Source organism: Gymnoscopelus braueri, assembly GCF_963280865.1.
Source record: "Gymnoscopelus braueri genome assembly, chromosome: 7".
Classification (NCBI taxonomy): domain Eukaryota; kingdom Metazoa; phylum Chordata; class Actinopteri; order Myctophiformes; family Myctophidae; genus Gymnoscopelus; species Gymnoscopelus braueri.
This window is the reverse complement of record NC_137608.1, coordinates 19,062,761-19,083,149: the sequence shown is the minus strand read 5'-3', so window position 1 is coordinate 19,083,149 and position 20,389 is coordinate 19,062,761. Positions and strand designations below refer to the sequence as shown.

At 41.2% G+C, this 20,389-nt stretch overlaps 1 protein-coding gene across 4 annotated transcripts in view; it reads right to left on the bottom strand.

Moving 5' to 3' along the window:
- Positions 1-20,389, bottom strand: part of kank1a (KN motif and ankyrin repeat domains 1a) — an 81,496-nt gene that overhangs the window by 36,747 nt on the left and 24,360 nt on the right. For 2 of the 4 annotated variants that reach the window (XM_080432234.1, XM_080432232.1), the window contains one exon: positions 6,274-6,363. The exons of 1 other annotated variant lie outside the window; for it this stretch is intronic. Coding sequence is in view for 1 of the 3 variants with exons in the window: in XM_080432235.1 (XP_080288361.1) it covers positions 2,203-2,230 (28 nt within the window). In the remaining 2 variants the exon portion in view is untranslated. Of the gene's footprint in view, positions 1-2,202; positions 2,250-3,758; positions 3,820-6,273; positions 6,364-20,389 lie in introns of those variants that run through there. One more of the 4 variants, XM_080432235.1, reaches the window with a different exon arrangement.

Sequence of the window (20,389 nt, the reverse complement as noted above, 5' to 3'; positions counted from 1 at the left end):
TATATATATTGAAAGATTTGCTATTTTAAAGAAATAGCCAAAGAAATCTAAGATGACACAGATGCGTTCCTGGTCTTAATGGATTAAGTACAACACTGCGCTTGATGGAGTATGCGTTTCTCTTTTTCAGCATATAAGAACAGTATATAATCAAAATGTGAACGCAGAATGTACCGTCCTGTGTTTACCTTTCAGCTGGAGGGAACTGGATCACAGATGCGTGCGCCATTTATTGTCTACCAAATGTTTTTTTACGCATTACAAATTCAGCGTCACACACAAGAAAATGTGTCTTGCGTTTAATTTGTGTAGGCCCACAAAGACAAATAACTATTAAAAAGCGAGTGCAGTTTTGAGTCGATATTGTCTAAAAAGCATGTGAATAATGAACACAGGCTTATGTCAGATTACAGAGCTGGTCCATATAAATAAATCCACTGTAAATTGTTGTCTTATATAGCTTTGGCCAGAAAGAATACAGCGCGAGGAAGCAGGGGAAGTTACAAGCTGAAGATACAAAATGTTGAAATATTGGGGGGTGATTGTTTATAGAAATCTTTGATCCTGGTTCCAAATACTTCAAATTCCATGCCACGTTCTAAAAAAAAAAAGGCCTATTCTTGAATTATTCGTTCATTGAAGGAAAGCTAGTGCATGGCATTACATGGAAAATCAGTTTATGACTTTTTTTATTTGCCATCTGTTTCTAATCTAAACAGAGTCGGAGCATGTTTGTTCATAAACAGAAGCAACTATAAAACAAAAGTTTTCGTGTGGAGGAACTGACACGTTGCAGCTTTTCCATCACTTTTGGTGCATTAACAATCAATATTGAACCGCGATGTGGTTCTATGATTTAACGTTCAATCCAGGAACGGCATCTCTGTCATTTTAGATTTATTTGGGCTATTCAAAGATAGCAGATATACAAGTAGTATAGTGCGGCACCTTGTGCTATGAGCTTGTAGATCTTTTTTTCTTTTTTTTTTAAATCGTGAACATTTTTGCAAATCTTTGAATATATATATATTTTTAAAGTAAACATTTTAAACTCAAATCTTTGCTTCTGGGGATTCTACAAATGTCCTAAAAGTGTTTATTTTTTATTTATGTTGCTATAATCAGTGGTGCTCAAACTTTTTCATGTCAAGGACCCCCAAAATTATATGTGTTTGACCGTGGACCCCCCCTCCCCCCCCCTCATCTCAAAATATTTTGTTCCAGGGACCCCCCAGAAGCAAAGATTTGAGTTACAAATGTTCACTTTAAAATATATATATTCAAAGATTTGCACAGATTTTCATGATTTTTCAAAAAAAATGCTAAAGAAATCTAAAATGACAGATATGCGTTAATGCTGCTATAGGAAGATGTTACCTTGCATTGGCTCTGTAATAATTAAAACTCTCCATCAAGTCATTTGGCCCGCCAATCATGTCATTTTAACCCCACGATGCAATGTGCTGTGAGCTTGTAGATCAGCTATTTTCGCAGCGTGTCACCATCATACAACAAAGTATAAACTATTGCTAATGACACTTTGGAAGAGGTTTTGGTACTGGTTACCTTGCCATGATTTAACTCCAAATATTGGCAAGATATCTTTCTCTGTTGCTCCGTTGATTTCTCTGTTGTCTCCTTATTGACTTGAAACAAATCTAAAAGTCACTCTAACACATAAACAAAACGCAAACATAGCAGATGCTACCAATTTATAACACAAAAAAAAAAATTGGTAAGCTTTTTGTTATTTTTTACTGATTGAGGATACAGATCTGGATCCATTCCGGATTTTCTTCCAAATACAAATAGCTAAATCAATATGAAGTTGAAAACAAATAATGTAATGGGTTTTGTGAGTTTATATTGGCAGAATCTGAGTGTAAATCAATGAGGAGACTATTTTGGATTATCAATTTCTAATCAACGGAGCAAGATATCTCGTATCATCGTGCTCTACCAGGTTTGCAACCACAGTACCCTGTCAGCTTGAATAATCAGTGCGAGGGAAATAAACTGCACAAATTAGATGCAAACATACGATAGAAACTGACATTTAAGTCACCACCACCACCACACACACAACACTGAGATTTCTGCAAAGAAGATGACATGAGACCATGGTGACTGACGTGAGCAATTCAAGAAATCAACTCCTTTCTCCATGCAATGAGACAACAAACAAGCAACCATTTGACTAACCAAACATCTCTGAAGTGTCCCGTTCCATGGGCTGCTAGTACACAAACCTGTAGGAAGGAGCAGTAAATCCTTCCATCATTTTCATGTTCCATGCATTCCCAAGATAATCATACACAAATCATTTTGAGGGACTTCACCAAAATGTGTTGGGTGTGTCACTCAAAACAAATTCTCAGTGATGTGCAGTGTGTGCACTCACTGGAGAAAAGAGGACATTGGTTCGCTAGCTCTCTGGTCATACCGATGTTATGTTTGTACTCTTCATAGTCAGACAATTAAGAGATAATTCAAATTACATACAGGTTGGTCACCAAACTGTTGACCAACCCGTCACCTGGTTGCAACATTGAAAACCTTTTTTGGGGGCAACAATATACATTTGAAAGCCAAGATTTCTTATTGCAATCCAATGAAATATATATATATATATATTTAACTGATGAAGGCATAATAATACAAGCATCAGACAGTGCATGTGTCCAGCCTGTTGACCTAATTGTATGGTACTTTTAGTTTTAAAACACTGACACTAAAGAGCGGTAAATCTTCAAGGGGCCTTCACAATAAAAACAACTACTCTGTAAACCAGGAATATTAATGATTTTCTTAGGTATGGGATAGTGTATATACAGGTAGGCCTAATGCTTAAACATTTCCATCAATAAAGTGTGATAAAGTGTGTGGGAAATTTGCATGCAGTCACATGTTCATAGCTTTAGTTAGAGGACGATCATGCAGCAGATCACAGCTAAACGCTTCTGATAAAGACCATGGTAGGTGGTAAATGATCAGTATAGTCTCGCTGTCGGATAGAAACCGTTACTTTTCAGGAAAAAGGGGAAAGAAATACCCTACAGTATGTAACCAATGCAATGTAACCACTGTAGTACTGTATGTATTTAGTCACAAGCTCTTTATAATACTTTTCTTGGTTTAATATTTATGTAAACGGCAGACAGACTAGCCACTTTCAACCTAGCGTCCCTATTTTGGTCATGTCATTATAGGTGGAACAACAATTGCAATGGTTCAAATCTTTAAAAAATAACCCAAGAAGCTGATTTATAAGCTTGTAGATTTGCTATTTCACAACTTTTGTACGACACCGCCATATGATCTAAAATAGCATTAATTTATGAAAAGACAGCGATGATGGAATACTGCTTCAGGACAAAGTGCTACTCTGGATTAAATGCCATTATGTTACTACTACTATGTCAGATGTGCCAGTGTACACATTCAATCACTGTTGCTCAACGATTCAGTAGCAACGAGCAGAACAATTTCTAACCAAAATAAATACTTTGCTGTAGGGATGCAGGAGCAGCCTGTTAAGTTAAAACGGACACTGAGGGATACATTATGATGAGGTGTTGTTCTGTAGAGATTATGGTAACAGGCATTATGGAGAAAGGCTAAACTTAAAAAAGGGGGCTTTAGCATAAGCATCTTGGATGGCTATATCTATTCTAGCTCACATGCTTATATCAAAACTGCAAATACGCAAAACAATGACGAGAACATACGTTTGTTAATCATTCACTCAAGCAATTTACCTGTGACTCTCATTCTAACTTCGTCCGACAGTATGCAGGTAGCGAGTACAAGTGAATCCACATAGCCCTGACAACTAGCCTATAGCCCAGCAATCCACAAAGAGAGAGAGAGAGAGAGAGGGAGGGATGGGTTACCAAGCTAAGATTAGCCGACTTCCTCAGATGACAGCCAAACGATCTGTGTACTATAAGAGGAAACAGTACTTTGGGCAGTTTGGACCAACCCCAAGGCGTCCCAGCAGGCCTCCAGGTAAAGGTCTAACTAACTTTGAGACTTAATGACCTCCGGTCACCGCCAGTCTCTGGTCCGGACTGACCTTCAACTTTGAAAAAGGGTCCAGAGGACAAAAACAATGGTTTGTAAAGCGTGGCCCTTTCATAAAATGGCTAAATATTAACTTGTCCGATGAAAGAGTCAGCATTTCTCTCCGCCTTCTGCCAGCTGAAGGTGGAAACAGGGTAAACAAACAGCCTTATTATCGCCGAACATGTTGCAGAACACCCACACCTGCAGCTAATTAATCGGTGTTATGATCTTTTTGATGGGCTCGAGTAAGAGACACATGAACCAGACAGACGTCACACCTGTCCCAGTAGTTATTATCTGGCTGGCTACTGGTATTTGTGCCTCCCATTATTACAGTACTGGCGTGACAACAACACTCTGTCGTCTTAACTTTGAATATTAATTTCATTACAGACATAATTTCAGTCAGCGGCAGGTGGCCTCTGAGTGATTATCAACGAATTGCAATAGAATGAGCAGCATAACCGTGTTCATTTATAAGTCAACTATTGAACTAAAATCTCATGATCAGTTTTACAGGTAGACACAGCTATACAGTAGAATCCTGTATTTCCTGTTATTCATTGTTATCCATTTGTCATTCTGAAAGAGTACAAAGTATGTAACCAAATGGACCCGTACAATTAACAATGAGTATTTTTTTTACGTGTACCGCCTCATTTGTGGAGCAGTGGAGGGAGGGTTTAGGTGTCCCCCATGGGAGTGGAGTGGTCATAAAACAAGGACTGTCTGGTTACACTATGACCCATCTAGTTCACGTGTCAGGCATTTCAAGTGCTGCTTACAGTCTGCTACAAGGCAAGCGGCTCAAAATATCCCATAATGTCAGCAACACATTGTACATTTAGCGAATATTTAATTTTGGCGTTTAAGAAGCCATTTTACGAAATGATAATTAAGCCCCAATCAACCGATCATCCCAATTAGAAAGAGGCATTCATGATACATACACTGAGTAATGCCACAGAGGTGAAATCAACACCTAGTGCATATCGTGAACTCTGGCCCCACTTTTAAATCTCCATACCACACCCCACAATGCACTGGGGGCCTGAATGAAAAATGGTTGGCAATTGGTGGCCAGTTGCACAAAATCCATCGTGTTAAAGAAATAACTAATGCTTCCCCAAAGGAGACTCAGAAGATCTAGATCTACAATTTTGTTTACACCAGTACAGTACATCTACAACAGGCCAACCAAGCTTTCCTCATGTGACGGAGCCAAAGGTATAGTCTTATGTGTGGCTCTTCAAGTTACCTGACACGGCTCTGCAATCTATTTAAGAATTTGAGAATTTAAGAATGCTGCGGACAGAAATGCCGGTGAAACTTAGCGAGTCCAGCATGCGTGCACGCCAGTGGTGGAAAAAGTACTCAAATTGTTTACTTAAGTAAAAGTACCAATACTGCGATATAAAAAATACTCTGTTACAAGTAAAAGTCCAGAATTCAAAATTTACTTGAGTAAAAAGTACAGAAGTATTGGCATCAAAATGTACTTAAAGTACCAAAAGTAAAAGTAAAATTTGAAAATAGCAGATCTACAGGCTCACAACGTGTCACAATGCGACGCTATTTTCAAATAGCCTAGGTATAAAATAGGGCTAAAGTGGTTAATGTATGTTTCATAATGTAATAATTTATATCTGAAAAGTAACTAGTAACTAAAGTTTTCAAATAATTGTAGTGGAGTAAAAGTACAATATTTGCCTCCGAGATGTGGTGGAGTAGAAGTAAAAGTATTGGAAATTGGAAATACTCAAGTAAAGTACAAATACCTCAAAATTGCACTTAAGTAAATGTACTTAGTTACTTTCCACCACAAGCATATGCACGGCCGTCCACACAAAATGTGGTCACGAGAGGCCAGGACTAAACGTCAGAAAGGAAGGCAGTAACAGGATGTTTTCAAGGTCTACGGAGTAAATCCTCAAGTGTTAATTTATCCATTTGAAACTCTTTGAGAGTGTGCAAATGCAATCCTTGATGTAACCCCTACACACAGCGAGAGTGTGCAAAATCTGCAAATGTAACCAAATGGACCTGTAAGGGTCCATTTGGTCCATTTACACACTCAGAATTCAATTAGCAGTTTGTGTGGTCATGCGTTCACACAGTAACAAATCTAATCTAATCTAATCTGCCACCAGGACGTTCCAATTCTTAGATTGGCAAAAAAGTTAAAGACGAGAAGCTTGACGAACTCACCATCATTCACAGGACAAAATGAGACGAAACAGACCCATGCCACTCAGATCCAAGCAGGGCTGTAAGAGCTGTGACTGTCTGTCTGGAGACCTTGAAAAAACAGGATGAAAGGGCTGAAACGGGGCTCGTGTCATTAGCCGACACACACACACACACAGACCGGATCAACTCGTTTTGTGCCCTCCTCACAAGTTACATAAATATTAAGTACGCACATACAGTATTGTATGCTGGTATGACAGGTGCTACAGGTGCATACCTGTGGCCAAGTTACAAGAACCCAGGCTGCAGGGGGTGTGTATGTATCTGCATTGCAAAAGGAAGCCAGCACTATGACTTTTCATGCTACAGGTGACCCGTGGTAAGGGAAACAAAAACAGATGCAAACCAACACCACTACAAGACAACGCCAGACAATACCACCGCCTCACTAAAGAAGTGGGTATTCATCAAGGGCTGTGACAAAACTGTGACAGAGTTAGCGTCACATTTTCCGCTGTTAAGAAAAAAGAAGAAAAAACGCAATCCCCGCCCTTAGTGCAGGTTTTGCAACCCAAATGTCAACCAGTAAACAGTGCGAGTGCTTAAGTTAGAGAGGCCCTATAAAAAGGGTTGAGAAGTTGCTACTGTGAATATTCAACAGGGCTGCTTTTTCCTCTCATAAAAGCCTCACTTTCTCTGGTCGTGGCTTTTAAATGGAGGAAAAACGCCCCGAGATAAAGCTGAATACTTCTGTCTATGGTGTCAGCGGGGGGCTCCAATTTGACACACACACACACACACACACACACACACACACACACACACACACGCACGCACGCACGCACGCACGCAACTGGTGAGAACGGGGGAGTGGCATGTTTGTGTGTGCATCATATGGTATGTATGCCTGCGCAGGAACGCGCGCGCGTGTGTGTGCAGCTGCATAACTGCCCAGCGAGCGGCGGCTACTTGTCATGTTCACTCTCTGCATCTGGATCTCATTAGGACGAGCCTTTGAAGCTTTGGAGGGGGAAGCCGCTGTGCCAACTGTGAAGGAGGAGGCGGGGGGGGGGGGGGGGGCAGACACCTGCAGGACGGTTGACATGGCATGCACATGGGCCGCGCGGTGCTGAGTGCTGTGCTGACCGGCGTTGCCAGATTCTGTGAGAGAAACAAGCAACCAGGTCTAGGAAAACCAGTCCAAAAAGAAGCGACTATATATGGGCCACATGAGCACTTTAACATATACATCGGCTATTTGAAAATAGCAGATCTACAAGCTCACAACGCGTCGCGATGCGACGCGTTGTGAGCTTGTAGATCGGCTATTTTCAAATAAAATCTTGCGGGGAAATTATAATAAGCAGATCTGGCAACCTTGGCTGCTGACCCCCCCGCCCCCGACTGATTGTCCCTACACGATGGGACCTGCTGGGGTGAGCTCTTCAGAAAGCCTTGTAATTATCCCTGCAAGAAAAGGAGCGAGGGCTGAGGAATGAAGCTCAGCTGAGAGTCAAAGAGGATTTTTTTTGTTTGTCACCCCCCCCCCCCCCACCCCTCCCGCCCCGTCTATTTAGCGCTTCCACCACCGCCAGGGCGAGTGAGCAGCACTTCCACGACAGAAACAACACGGACGAGGAGGAGACCGATACCGACATGGCTGGGACAGCCTCGAGTGTGTTGGTTTGTTTTTGACACTTTGCTTTGGCAATGTGAACGTATGTTTTCATCATGCCAATAAAATCACCTTTTAATTGAATTGTGTGGGGATTACACCTCTGTCAAGTGCTATGCATTGTGTGTGTGTGTGTGTGTGTGTGTGTGTGTGTGTGTGTGTGTGTGTGTGTGTGTGTGTGTGTGTGTGTGTGTGTGTGTGTGTGTGTGTGTGTGTGTGTGTGTGTGTGTGTGTGTGTGTGTGTGTGTGTGTGTGTGTGTGTGTGTGTGTGTGTGTGTGTGTGTGTGTGTGTGTGTGTGTGTGTTTTGACCGGGCAGATGCTCCTAGATTTCCAATAATAGATAGACAGATAGGCAGGCAGGCAGGAAAGTTCTTGAGCTGCAGCACGTTTTTGTCATGAATTGTTACATTCTATGCATTCCATTCAAATGCAGTCCATGCCTAACAAAACTGGATCATGGTCCCATGGACATTTATTTAATTACCACCAAGGTGACGTTTCTATCTAAGGGAGAGCTTGTCTCCATGGGAACATGATCCAATGTGTAGACTCTATTTACTTAATCATTAAAACTTGATGCAGCAAGCAACTTTAGTTTTTAAAACACATTATATGAAATTGAAGATGAGAAGAAAAAAATAACAGCAACACCTTTGCAGAACTTCAGAGGACTGCTCCCTCACCCACAGCATGCGTCTTTTTAAAAAAGTTTTACTTTCACCAGCCAACTAAATAGAACACCCACAGGAACGTTCAACAGAGGATGACTCGATCAATTAGCCAGTCAACTCACTGTAATCGGTTTGCACGCATTTTTCTTTTGGTGGGAGGGGGTCTTCAACTTTCAACTCCCAGCTGTTCCTTCCACAAAGCCACCCACAGCCCTTGTGCACCGTGATAGAATATGTAGTAGCTTATTTCAACTTCAAGTCTACAACCTTAGAGTAATTATAAAAATGAAAAGCTGATGCAGACGCCCCATCATTACACTGCTGTGAAACAACTCCCTCCTCCATTCATTATTCCTCTAACCCCCCCCCCCCCCCCTTCATTTCTTTCATCTGAGAAACGAATAGATCCGAAATAGACGTTCAAAAGGGCAGCACGGTCTAAAAGAATGTCCATCTTCCACAGAATGTAGATCTTTGTTATTTCAACTTTTATCGCAACATTATATTATCGAAGCTTAAAATGGATTCTGGACTGAGGCTTTGAAATTACAGAGCAACGCGTTGGGCCCAGCTGTCAGGCACATGCAATGGTATGGTATCACCATCGCTCTGCAATCTGCACACCAACGCTCATGAAAGAAAAAAGACTATTTATCCAAATACAGGTTTTCAGAATAGAATTGTCGTTCAGCTCCATTGCAACTGTGGAAAAGGTTGATACCATTATACCATTATCTTATCCAGCGGTGTAAAGTACCTAAGTACATTTACTCAAGTACTGTACTTAAGTACAATTTTGAGGAACTTTTACTTTACTGGAGTATTTCCAATTGTCTATACTTTTACTTCTACTCCACTAACATCTCGGAGGCAAATATTGTACTTTTACTCCACTACAATTATTTGAAAACTTTAGTTACTAGTTGCTTTTCAGATATACATTATTATGAAACATACATTAAACACTTCATCCCTAGTTTATACATGAGCTATTTGAAAATAGCCGATGTACAAGCTCACAACGTTGTGAGCTTGTAGATCTGCCATTTTCAAACATTTTAGTACTTTTACTTTTGGTACTTTAAGTACATTTTGATAGCAATACTTTTGTACTTTTACTCAAGTCAATTTTTTATTCCGGACTTTTACTTGTAACAGAGTACTTCTACATTGCAGTATTGATACTTTTACTTAAGTAAACATTTGAGTACTTTTTCCACCACTGAGACTCATTCTGGGCAAAACATTCCAAAATGTCTTATTTCATTTTTTTATTATAAATAGCAGCTCTACAAGCTCACAGTGCATGGCAGCGTTGTGGGCTTGTACTGTAGACTGGCTATATGCAACACCGAGATAAAGTATAAATCAAGTGGTTAAATGGTGCTAACTCAGAAATTCAATGTCTGTGCATAGGGGTGAAAGCAGGTCATTTAGCCCTTCATATCTTCCAGAAGATAATTTCTAGGCATAGAACGCTGCAGGGTGAATGTGTACTTAATTATGGTCGTCTGTTCAAAAGCCACATTGGTAGGTGTGCAAAAAAAGCACCCTGACTGGCACAAAACAACAACTTTTAGAACATCCATTATTCAGTGCTACCCATATTCTCTCACACACGCAGAGACACAAATTTGTTCAGCAACTATGTTGTACATACTGTAGAAAAGTAAGGGAAGTTGCTGAGAGACTCAGCTTTCATAGCAAAGTCTATAAAAAGATTACAAAAAGTTTCTGAGCACTTGGTGGTCAGTAGCCCCGGCCCCTACATATATTACACACACACTCACAACACACACACACACACACACACCTCCCCCCTAACTGAACCCGCGAGATAGGGGTGGAGAGCTCATTTTAGAATGCTGCTTTGGCCTGCGGTGCCTCTAGTGTAGGAATGCACTTCATCTGGTTTAGTACTGTGTATGCAGTCTGTCTGGTGAAACAACAGCTCTCCTCAGAAGACCCCTGTAGCAAGACCATTACAGACAGACAGACCCCTGTAGCAAGACCATTACAGACAGACAGACCCCTGTAGCAAGACCTTAACACTAACAGACAGCCAGACCCCTGTAGCAAGACCTTTAACAGACAGCCAGACCCCTGTAGCACAGTTAGTTCCCAAATCATTTTGGGGGGTCCCCACCAGTGTTAATTTTGACAGCTGATTTAGTCTTAGTCTTTTGAATAACACACCATTTAGTTTTTGTCCTATTTTAGTCATCTGAAATTGTTTAGTCTTAGTCTAGTCGACTAAATATCAAAATATTAGTCTTCTAGTCTTAGTCAACAAAGTTAACACTGGTCCCCACTCCCCAGATGATGAGCTTAATATGCAACATTGTTTTCTCTCTCAACAGTAGTTCTGAAGTTACAAGGTAATGACTTTTAAGACCTTTTTGATACCAAATTGGACCAAATTGTCAAATACTACGTAAGAAATAGGCAAACATTGTGAAAACGCCTCGCAGTTGTGAGCTTGTAGAGCGGCTATTTTCACAACATTTATCTGCGGAACAGAGTCAAACTAAATGTAATGCCTCAACTCCTACAGTTCCAAGTGCTTGGGCTAATGAAGAATTATTAAGTACAGAAATGGCTACTATATTCCAGAATGTTCTCAGCCCCTTTTACGGTATAGCTATAATCAATAGCCAAGGTTAAGGGAGAAAAGTTAGGAAAGCTCCAAGGCCCCTGTGCTGACATGGGCTCTCAATCATTTATCCATTTTATTGCTCAATAAATATTGGGGATCCAATGTGATACTAGGGAGGGCCCAGGATTCCAGAATTATGATTGATGAGTGTTTTACTCTGCTGGATGAGAGCCTATAGGAGAGGAGACAGTTCTAGTTTGGGTAGGATGAGGACGTATAGAGACATTCGACAGCGGCTCTCCATCAGAATGCTCCATCCACATGCTTTGGGCTTGTTCTGCGACTGCCAGTGCCAAAAGGATCATGAGCAAATCGGTTTCAGCGATTTTCTCTGACATGCACCCACAAAATGTATGCGTACTTTATGTGCTAAACTAGTGTCCATGCTGTCCCTTTTATAATTCAAGCTGTGTGTTAACATACATACAATCCCAAGACGAAAACATTGAGGTTGGTTGTTTGGGAAAGAAACAAAGAGGAGCCGCACCTCTACCATTCACTAAAGATCAATCTTTAGTGAATGAAGGCCAGTGTGGTGGACAAAGCACTCAACCCCAGTACCTGAGTCAAAGTATAGTACTCATCTTGATCAAATATTACTACAAGTGAAAGTGAAAAGTTGCTCTGTCAAATTTGTACTCGAGTTAAAATACTGAAGTAAAAAAAACATGCACGTAAGTATTCAAAACTACAAATTACATTTTCTTTTTAATATCAAATGCATTGGTGTATTAAAATCTTTCCCCCCTCCAAAACAAAATACCAATAATAGTGAAAATAGCAGATCTACAAGCTCACAATGCTTCACATTGTGATGCATTGTGAGCTTGTAGATCTGCTATTTGCACTACAATACATTTGAAATAGGGCTTACATTTGAAATAGGGCTTAAGTGGTTCATTCATAATGTAGGCTACTTTTTCCTTTCATAGAAATGCAGCGGAGTCTAAAGTACAATATTTGTCTTTGAAATGTAGTGGAGTGAAAAGTATTCAAAAGTACAAATACAAGTAAAGTACCGATTACTCAAATAATTTACTTAAGTACACTACTCAAGTAAATGTATATTTTGTTACTGTCCACCACTGATGATGTATATCATTAATCAAGCAATTTGGCACTGAGTGCTGACTTAGGACTGACTTCTCCCACTCTGCTGCTGACACATTCTTCTCCACTCACTGTCATAGTACAGGCAAAGCAGCTGCTTCTGCTGACAACACTGCCCCCTGGGGGAAGAGCATACAACAACCCACAGGAGGTCACAAGAGCATTGGGCTTCATTTTATTTTAAAAAAAAACAGACCCTCACAAAAATGATTGTATATAGGTACGGCAACGTGGGGGTGGGGGCTGGTGGGGTGTTTAAAAACACCTATAAATTACAGATCACAATCATTTAAAAACTTGCTTGCACAGGAACAAGCTTTTGCCACAGTTGACAAAGAAAATAGAACATACTGTAACTCACAGGTACCCAGAATTCCACGTAGTTAAGGATTGAGTCCTGTTTGAACACTTCAGCTCCACTATGTAACCTATTAATAACTATAGTATATTTATATATATAGCACATTATGTCCCATTGAAATAAAAAAATCCCTCCATTCCCTGCCTCTGTAGACTCAGGGGTAGGGCTGGGCAATTAACCGAAAAATATATCAAAACCAACATTTAGAACCTCTAACCGACTTTATCTTGCTCATGTACGTTAATTGAATAACTTTTTTTTAAATACAATGGTGGCATGCAAAAACAGAGTCGATAATATTTACAGTACAGACTTTGTCAGAGAACGATGACGGCAGTGTAAAAAACAAAAAAAGTGTATAAAATAATCGTTCATTAAATCGTAATCAGGGTTTGAAATAATGGTGATATTGCCCAGCCCTGGGGTTTCACTGGTATGATGGCCAGTCACAGGCATCTGGGCAATCAAGCTAAGGGGCACAGGAAGTGACATCATACACTATATCAGGGGGAGAAATGTTTTAGATGAATGGAGAAGAGTAAGAAGAATTCAACAAAGCAGCCACTGGTAGTAAATACCCTACCAAATAATATAGTAATTAGTAGAGCCTCGAGCAGTGAAACCCCTGAGTCTACAGAGAATGGTCGGATTTGTTGCCTATACTGTAAATGCAACTTTTTATTTGAATAGGACATAATGAGCTATATATTTATCAAAAAGTAACAGATGAGCTTTAAGAGCTCCACTGAGCTACTTCTCAAAACATTAGTAGCAACAGAGAGCATCACCACAGCAGTGTTGATTTCGTCGACTAAAACTAAGACAAAAAAAAATTCGTCGGCTACCTTTATTCACCGACGAAAACTAAATAGAAACTAAGCTACAATGACTAAAACTAAGACTAAATATATTGACAATTTCGTCAGCAAATAAAAACTAGACTAAAATGTTATGGAGGGACGAGTGGAGAAGAGATCCAGTAGAACTAAAAGACAAGTCATTTTATGTTTGGTTGCACTCTGAAAATAGCAGATCTACAAGCTCTGTGAGCTTGTAGATCGGCTATTTTCAGCATGCAACCAAGTGTAAAATCAGCCATTATGACGCCATCAAGGCACCGACCAAATACATTTTAGTCGACTAAATCAACTGTAGATTTAGTTGACTATAATCTTATGATATTTAGTCGACTAAAACTAGACTAACAGTAAAACATTTCAGATGACTAAAATATGACTAAAACTAAAAAGGAATTTGATTCAAAACACTATGACCAAACTGAATCAAAATTTGCTGTCAAAAAATCAACACTACAATACGGCCACTCTTTACTTAATTTAAAACGATTCACCATCATTTCACATATCTCACATTGTTTCTTTAAAGAATGGCCGTGTTCCTATTGTTCCATCACTGGCTTGATCTGATGGGCCGGATCCATTCTTCTGAATCTTCCACAGTTTTCACCGGTGCCAACAGCGCTGAACTGCACTGAACTCCCTCTCTCTCTCTCTCTCCACAACATGCACTCAGTCAGTCATTCTCTCTGCACCCTGCACTCTGTCCCCCTCCCCCCCATCCATATTCTCCTCTGTCCAGCCTGCACTTGACCAAGGGGACAGGCTGGAGCCTATTATTTGTTTAGCTCTTGAGTGGAGCCAGTATGGCTGAGGCTGGGGGCCCCAGCCATGGCCCCCGGGAACTTCACCGTCCGTCCCCAAACCACCCGTGTGTGTGTGTGGGGGGACCATCCTAGTACGGGTGGGGCACCAATTGAAAAACCTCTCCGCCTACATTCAACCATTACAACACCATGATGGGAACATATTTCCCTCCAAACCCCTGAGGACGTTCTACGAGGCTTTATACTGCAGTGGTTCTCAAACGTTTTCATGTCAAGGACCCCCAAAGATGATATGCATTTGGCCGCGGACCCCCATCTCAAAATATTTCGTTCCAGGGACCCCCAGAAGCAAAGATTTGAGTAAAAAAATGTTGCTTTAAAAAAATATACATATTCAAAGATTTGCACAAGTTTCCAAGATTTGGCTATTCAAAAATAGCAGATCTACAAGCTCATAGCGCGGCACTCGGTGCCGCGCTATGAGCTTGTAGATCTGCTATTTTTGAATAGCCAAACTATAAAATATGGTTAAAAGTGGTTCAAATGATTGTGACACTATACTAACAAATTTTGCTGGGGACCCCCTGGTAACTCTCCAAGGACCCCCCTGGGGGTCCCCGGGCCCCACTTTGAGAACCAAGGGCTCACTGCACTTGAACCCCACCTTCAGGTGGAAAGCCATCTCAGATGGGACACCATCTCTTCAGATTGTCTGGGGTATTACGTGGCGTGACAGATCTGCATTCTGGGTTGAGGTGCACCACGCCAGTGTCAGTGCCAGAGGTCCAGTTTGTATAGTTTAGTGAGGCTAGTGATAAGACTACATTTTTTCGCAGACTAAACATCTACAGGAAAACATCTGAAAGTGTGCAGATTACAAGATGTATATAAAGATAGGCCTAGGCAGGCAGTCATTGTGCGGTGCAGGACTGGTAATTATTTTTCTACATAATGGAGAAAAAGGAATAACATCTTGGAGTTGGTACATGTACTCAGTAATTTTTTTTACAGTGGCTGATGCATAAAGAAAATAAGCAGTGGTGGAAAAAGTACTCAAATGTTTTACTTAAGTAAATGCATCGATACTGCAATGTGAAATGATAGGTTCTTGATCGTTATCTTAAACCCCCTTGCTGTTGATCACACACAGATAAAGAAGACACGTGACACACGAGATCTCTTTTACTCGTACGAGGATTGTAAACGACCATGTATCTCACTGGACACGATCCCAACTTACAATGGCGCATCCTCCCCTCTACCAAGCACTTTATTATCACAAGACAGGAGAAAGGAGGAGACTGGTGGAGTGGAATTCTACTAGCTGATAAGGACTGTCACACATATTACACATTGGATTAATACATTGCAGGAATTCCATTAAATGAATACAAATCAAAGAAAGAACTTATATACACACATTATAATATATATCTCTGTACACAGATATATATAAACTGGTCCTAACATTCCCTCCTGTTGTTCATTTAATTAATACTTCTGAACATCACATTTCAAAATGAACATCATAACAGGATTTTTATTAATCAACCCAACAACTCAAACATTTGCCTCTTCGCTTCCAGTGGCCTTGGGACTAACTTTCTATGTCACTCTCAAATAGGGCTTGAAAGGAATACACACTCTCGTGTGGAGTGGAGCACTTGGGACAAATATCGTCATCAGTCTAAGACAACGCCGCATGTCTGCACGACCTTCTCATTGACCATACACTAATGGTCTTGCTTTGCGTCACTAACATTCTTGGAATTAATCACTTAAGTCTTTCGAACCTCCCCACCGGGGCGCAGTCCCAGGCTAGACCCCTTTCCACTTGAGGTCTACACCCAGGTCACCCTGGATAGAGAGTTCAAGTCTCCTGCTTCCCGGCGTCTTCTTTTCAAAGCCCACCGATCACAGGAGCATCACTCGCTTAGTAACTGTAGCACTCCGGCGGTCGCTTTCAGCTTGTGATGGCCTGACTGTACATTGAGCCGAACGCAGCGACCACACCCGCCTCCTGTCAGGGAGCACGCCATGGAATTAATGCTTTTTGCGATCCGACCGGCGGGTGACCCAGTCGATAGCGATCCCTTACCCGTAGGCGTGGTTGGCGCCCCAGGCAGGAAACCGACGGTCTTGTCCTGGCCCCGCTTGGCTACGGGAACCAGAATATTAACCGTTTTCACCCGCCTTGCCTGTAACCGGTGAGTCACGCGCTCCCGTCCGGTTAGGTGTGGACTGTCATCCACGCACCATGTGCTGCCAACCCTAGGAGAGAGCGGCAGTCGGCACACCGACTAGACGGAGACACAGCTAGGATGTTGATTCATCCTTGACAGAACACGGGGGCCTTCAGTCTCTCCCCCAGCACTATACTTCGTTTTTAACGTGCTCTGGGAGCCTTGCGACCCCGCTGCCGCCTGTTGATGACAAGGGATTGGGGAGCCTACCCCCTAACCTCGTCATCTGAAATAAAAAAACACCACATGTCCTTTTTATCAGAAACGCAGACCCCTCCACTCGCAGCAGTCAAAAGGTCAAGAGTCCATCTATTCTGGACGGCCATTAACGACGCTGACTCAAACTCACGGTTTTGGGCCTCTGGTCATTGTAGCATTGAGGAACAGGCTACGTCTATAGTTAATTGTCTCTACACGTAACATAAGCTTTCCCACTCCAAGATGGGGAAAGAGAGACAAACCAACCTTATTGGCACGGGATTACCAGTGAGATTGTATTTTTCTTACAACCTCCAATTCTTAGTTGATCTAAACAAACACGGGGGAGTCAGCATTAATGTCTGTTGACAATTTTGTTCGTTGATCTGACCCTTCTTCACAGAGCCAGCGTGGACATAACAAAGGTTAGGCTTCCGAGTGACATACAGGCTTAACAGTGCTATTTAGGGCGTATTTCAACTGATGGTACGGTTTCATGGCAAATAGCTGCTGTTAGTTCAAAGTCATTTTCTCCCAAGGCTCACCAGCGATATTGGATTTCGAGGCATGTCACTTCTCATGACCAGTTGTGTGAAACAGATATATTTATATGTGTGCAACCATAAACATTCACATTTTAGTCTTAGCGATTTGATTAGCGTAAAAAATATACCCAGCATTTAGATTTAGACGGTGAGAAACATTTTCGTCAACACTCCTCGATTTACGAGTAACTTTAATAATACAAATATATAATACACTCATAGAAATTATAAAACTCACAAAAATACCAGGGGTGCAATTCTAGGTGTAATAGGAATGGGGATGGGGAATATTCTAATTGGAGTCTTCTCCAGGTTTGGGTCTGACCTGAGCTCTATCCGCTCGGCCCCACCCGCTGCTGGCTTTTTCACTCCTATTACTTAAATCTCTGATAATGTTCGCACCAATTTACAGTGGCCTTTTGTGGATCCAAATCACACAGCAATTGTGTTGGTGACCAGGACTCGGAACGGACCCTCTCAGCGCAGAGTTGGTCCTGGTCCTTTGGCTTGATGATCTTTATCACGGCATGCAGATCACCAGTGCTTCAGTCCCTGTAGGGAGAGAGAAAAGACTAGACAGATAATTTGCACTTTGGACTTTATTCACTTTTAAATAAAGTAAACCTCCAGTTTCCAGTCACTATTTTCATGTATGGCTCCACTAATGTGATGCATTATGGCTATGGCCGTTTTCACACATCTGTACTTCAATCTAGTTTTACAGTAACATCACTTTTCAAGAAGTGGAAATAATAGTCTTACATATGGCCTTTCGTTACCTTTTCATTGTCTAAAAACATGTACAAAACTGTTTAGCATAATTTTGAAAATTATAAGTGTGAAAATGCTGCTTAATTATATATTATATGTGTACCATCCCTCCTGTTTGAGATATGACCTATGGTCATGACTCAACTTCAGATCCTAAGTGTGAAATGGTCTGTGTCACTGGTGGCAGACATAACAAATAAAAACTCCCAATGTGAAGCGCGACTAGGTTCCTTTTTATCTTATCTACATAAGCGTTTCCCAGGCGTAAAAGTGCCTCTGCTAGTCTACTGTGCAGCAAAAAAATAAACAAAGTAGAAAATGCATCTTGGCTATTATTGTAGAGTCAGACATTTAACATCGATGCCCTTAGCGGCCTTGGGGTTCAAAAATACCACAACGAACTTTAGTGAGATGAGGTTGAGTACATATCAAAACTGTACACAGGTTCCAGGTCTTAAATTAGCACCTTACTCTTTCAACAAGACATAAATCATTTAAAAAACTTCTTTAACTTCAGCAGTTTGGATAAAGGACTTAGTATAATCAGGAAGGGCCAACACAGAGACCAAAATGTGCATCATCTGTCTTAACTTAACAAAAAACGTCTGCTGCCAACGCAATTCAAACTATATGGGGCATACTGCAGGGAGCTCTCTCTTATTCTTGGGTTTTGGTGCTTGTATCTAAGCTGCTCTTCTATCTGAATGTAAACAGTGGCCTGCTACTCTTCCCCCATACTTTCACATGTGGGAGATTCTACTACTAAATCAACACACGAGATAACGTGAGACGAAACCTGACAACGTGGCCTTAACATTTAGCTATTTCCCTTGAGAAACTGGCTGGACTATTCACAAACTCTTGCTGATACTTAAATGACTAGAAATACTTAAACAATGAGTACAGATACTTTAAAGTTCCCAAACTGAGTAAAAATACTTTAAATTTTCGTTTGGGTCAGTCCCTCCTTTTCTCTTTCTTGGCTGGACTTCACACGCACACGCACACACACACACACACGCACACGCACACAGAGCCAGGCTCACTGAATTGCTCTCACTCTCTTATTCTCTCTCTCTCTCTCTCACTCATGCATGCGAGCACACACACATACTCACACGCGCGCACACACTCACTCTCCAGTACTCAGTCTCTGTCTCTCTGTCTCTCTCTCTCTCACGCACACATGTGAACACACACACACATGCAGACAGTCAGACAGACACACCCACTCCTCTCACACACACAGTACCTGACACTCTCCAACGTAAGTGACGTCATTCCACATGCTTCAAACACACACAGTCTTTTCGGTACATGAACCTACACACATGCACGTATACAAGCACACACGCACGTCATAACCCATTTTTTCACACTACTGTTGCTACCCTACACACTTTACATATAGTACATATGTATTACACCCAAACACCACATTCACTCACATTCATGTGCACTAACGCCTGAACACACACGCACACTCTCTCTCCTTTCATGCAGGACATAATTTAATCATGTAGGTGGACTGTACTTCCATGTACTGTATTCTCATGTTCTTACTAAATAAAAGTACATTCCTCCACACACACCCATACACATACAAATTCACTCTTTCTTCCTCTTCTCTCTCACCCATTTAAACATCACTCCTTTACATGTCGTTGTGCACCACGACATGGAAATTTGAAATGTTTAAATGATTACTGCATCTATTTGGGCATTCATACAGATCACAAAAAATGCACAATCCACTCTCTCATTTACACATCTTTTAGACAAAACAAAACATGTTCTTCTTACTACAAAACTCTCTCTCTCTCGCTGTCGCTCTAATGCGCACAGCCTCCTATCTTCTTCTCTTTATCTCTTCTCTAATCATCCCAGCCTGACATATTGCATGACTCGCAAAGAGCCAGTCCGAAGAGAAGATGGCCCTTACGACCACATATACAACATGAGTTGGGGGCCTTTGTTTGGCCTTTCTTTTTCCTCTTATCATCCCATCCATGTACTGTTGTGCTTGATATACAATCAGCCACAAAATGGCCTAAACGACCACACCTAAAACATGAGTTGGGGGCCCTTGGCTGGCCTCTCTTCTTGCCCTGCTTTGGCTTATTTCCTTCGTTGGTAACATCGACTACAATCACTTGTTTCACAGGAGCACCTGTATCTTCTTTTTCCTTCTCCATATTAGCAGTCAATTACTATTATGTGGGTGAAAACTTAAATATGTGTGGTTATTATAATGTTCTGTTCAATGTGTAGAAATTATT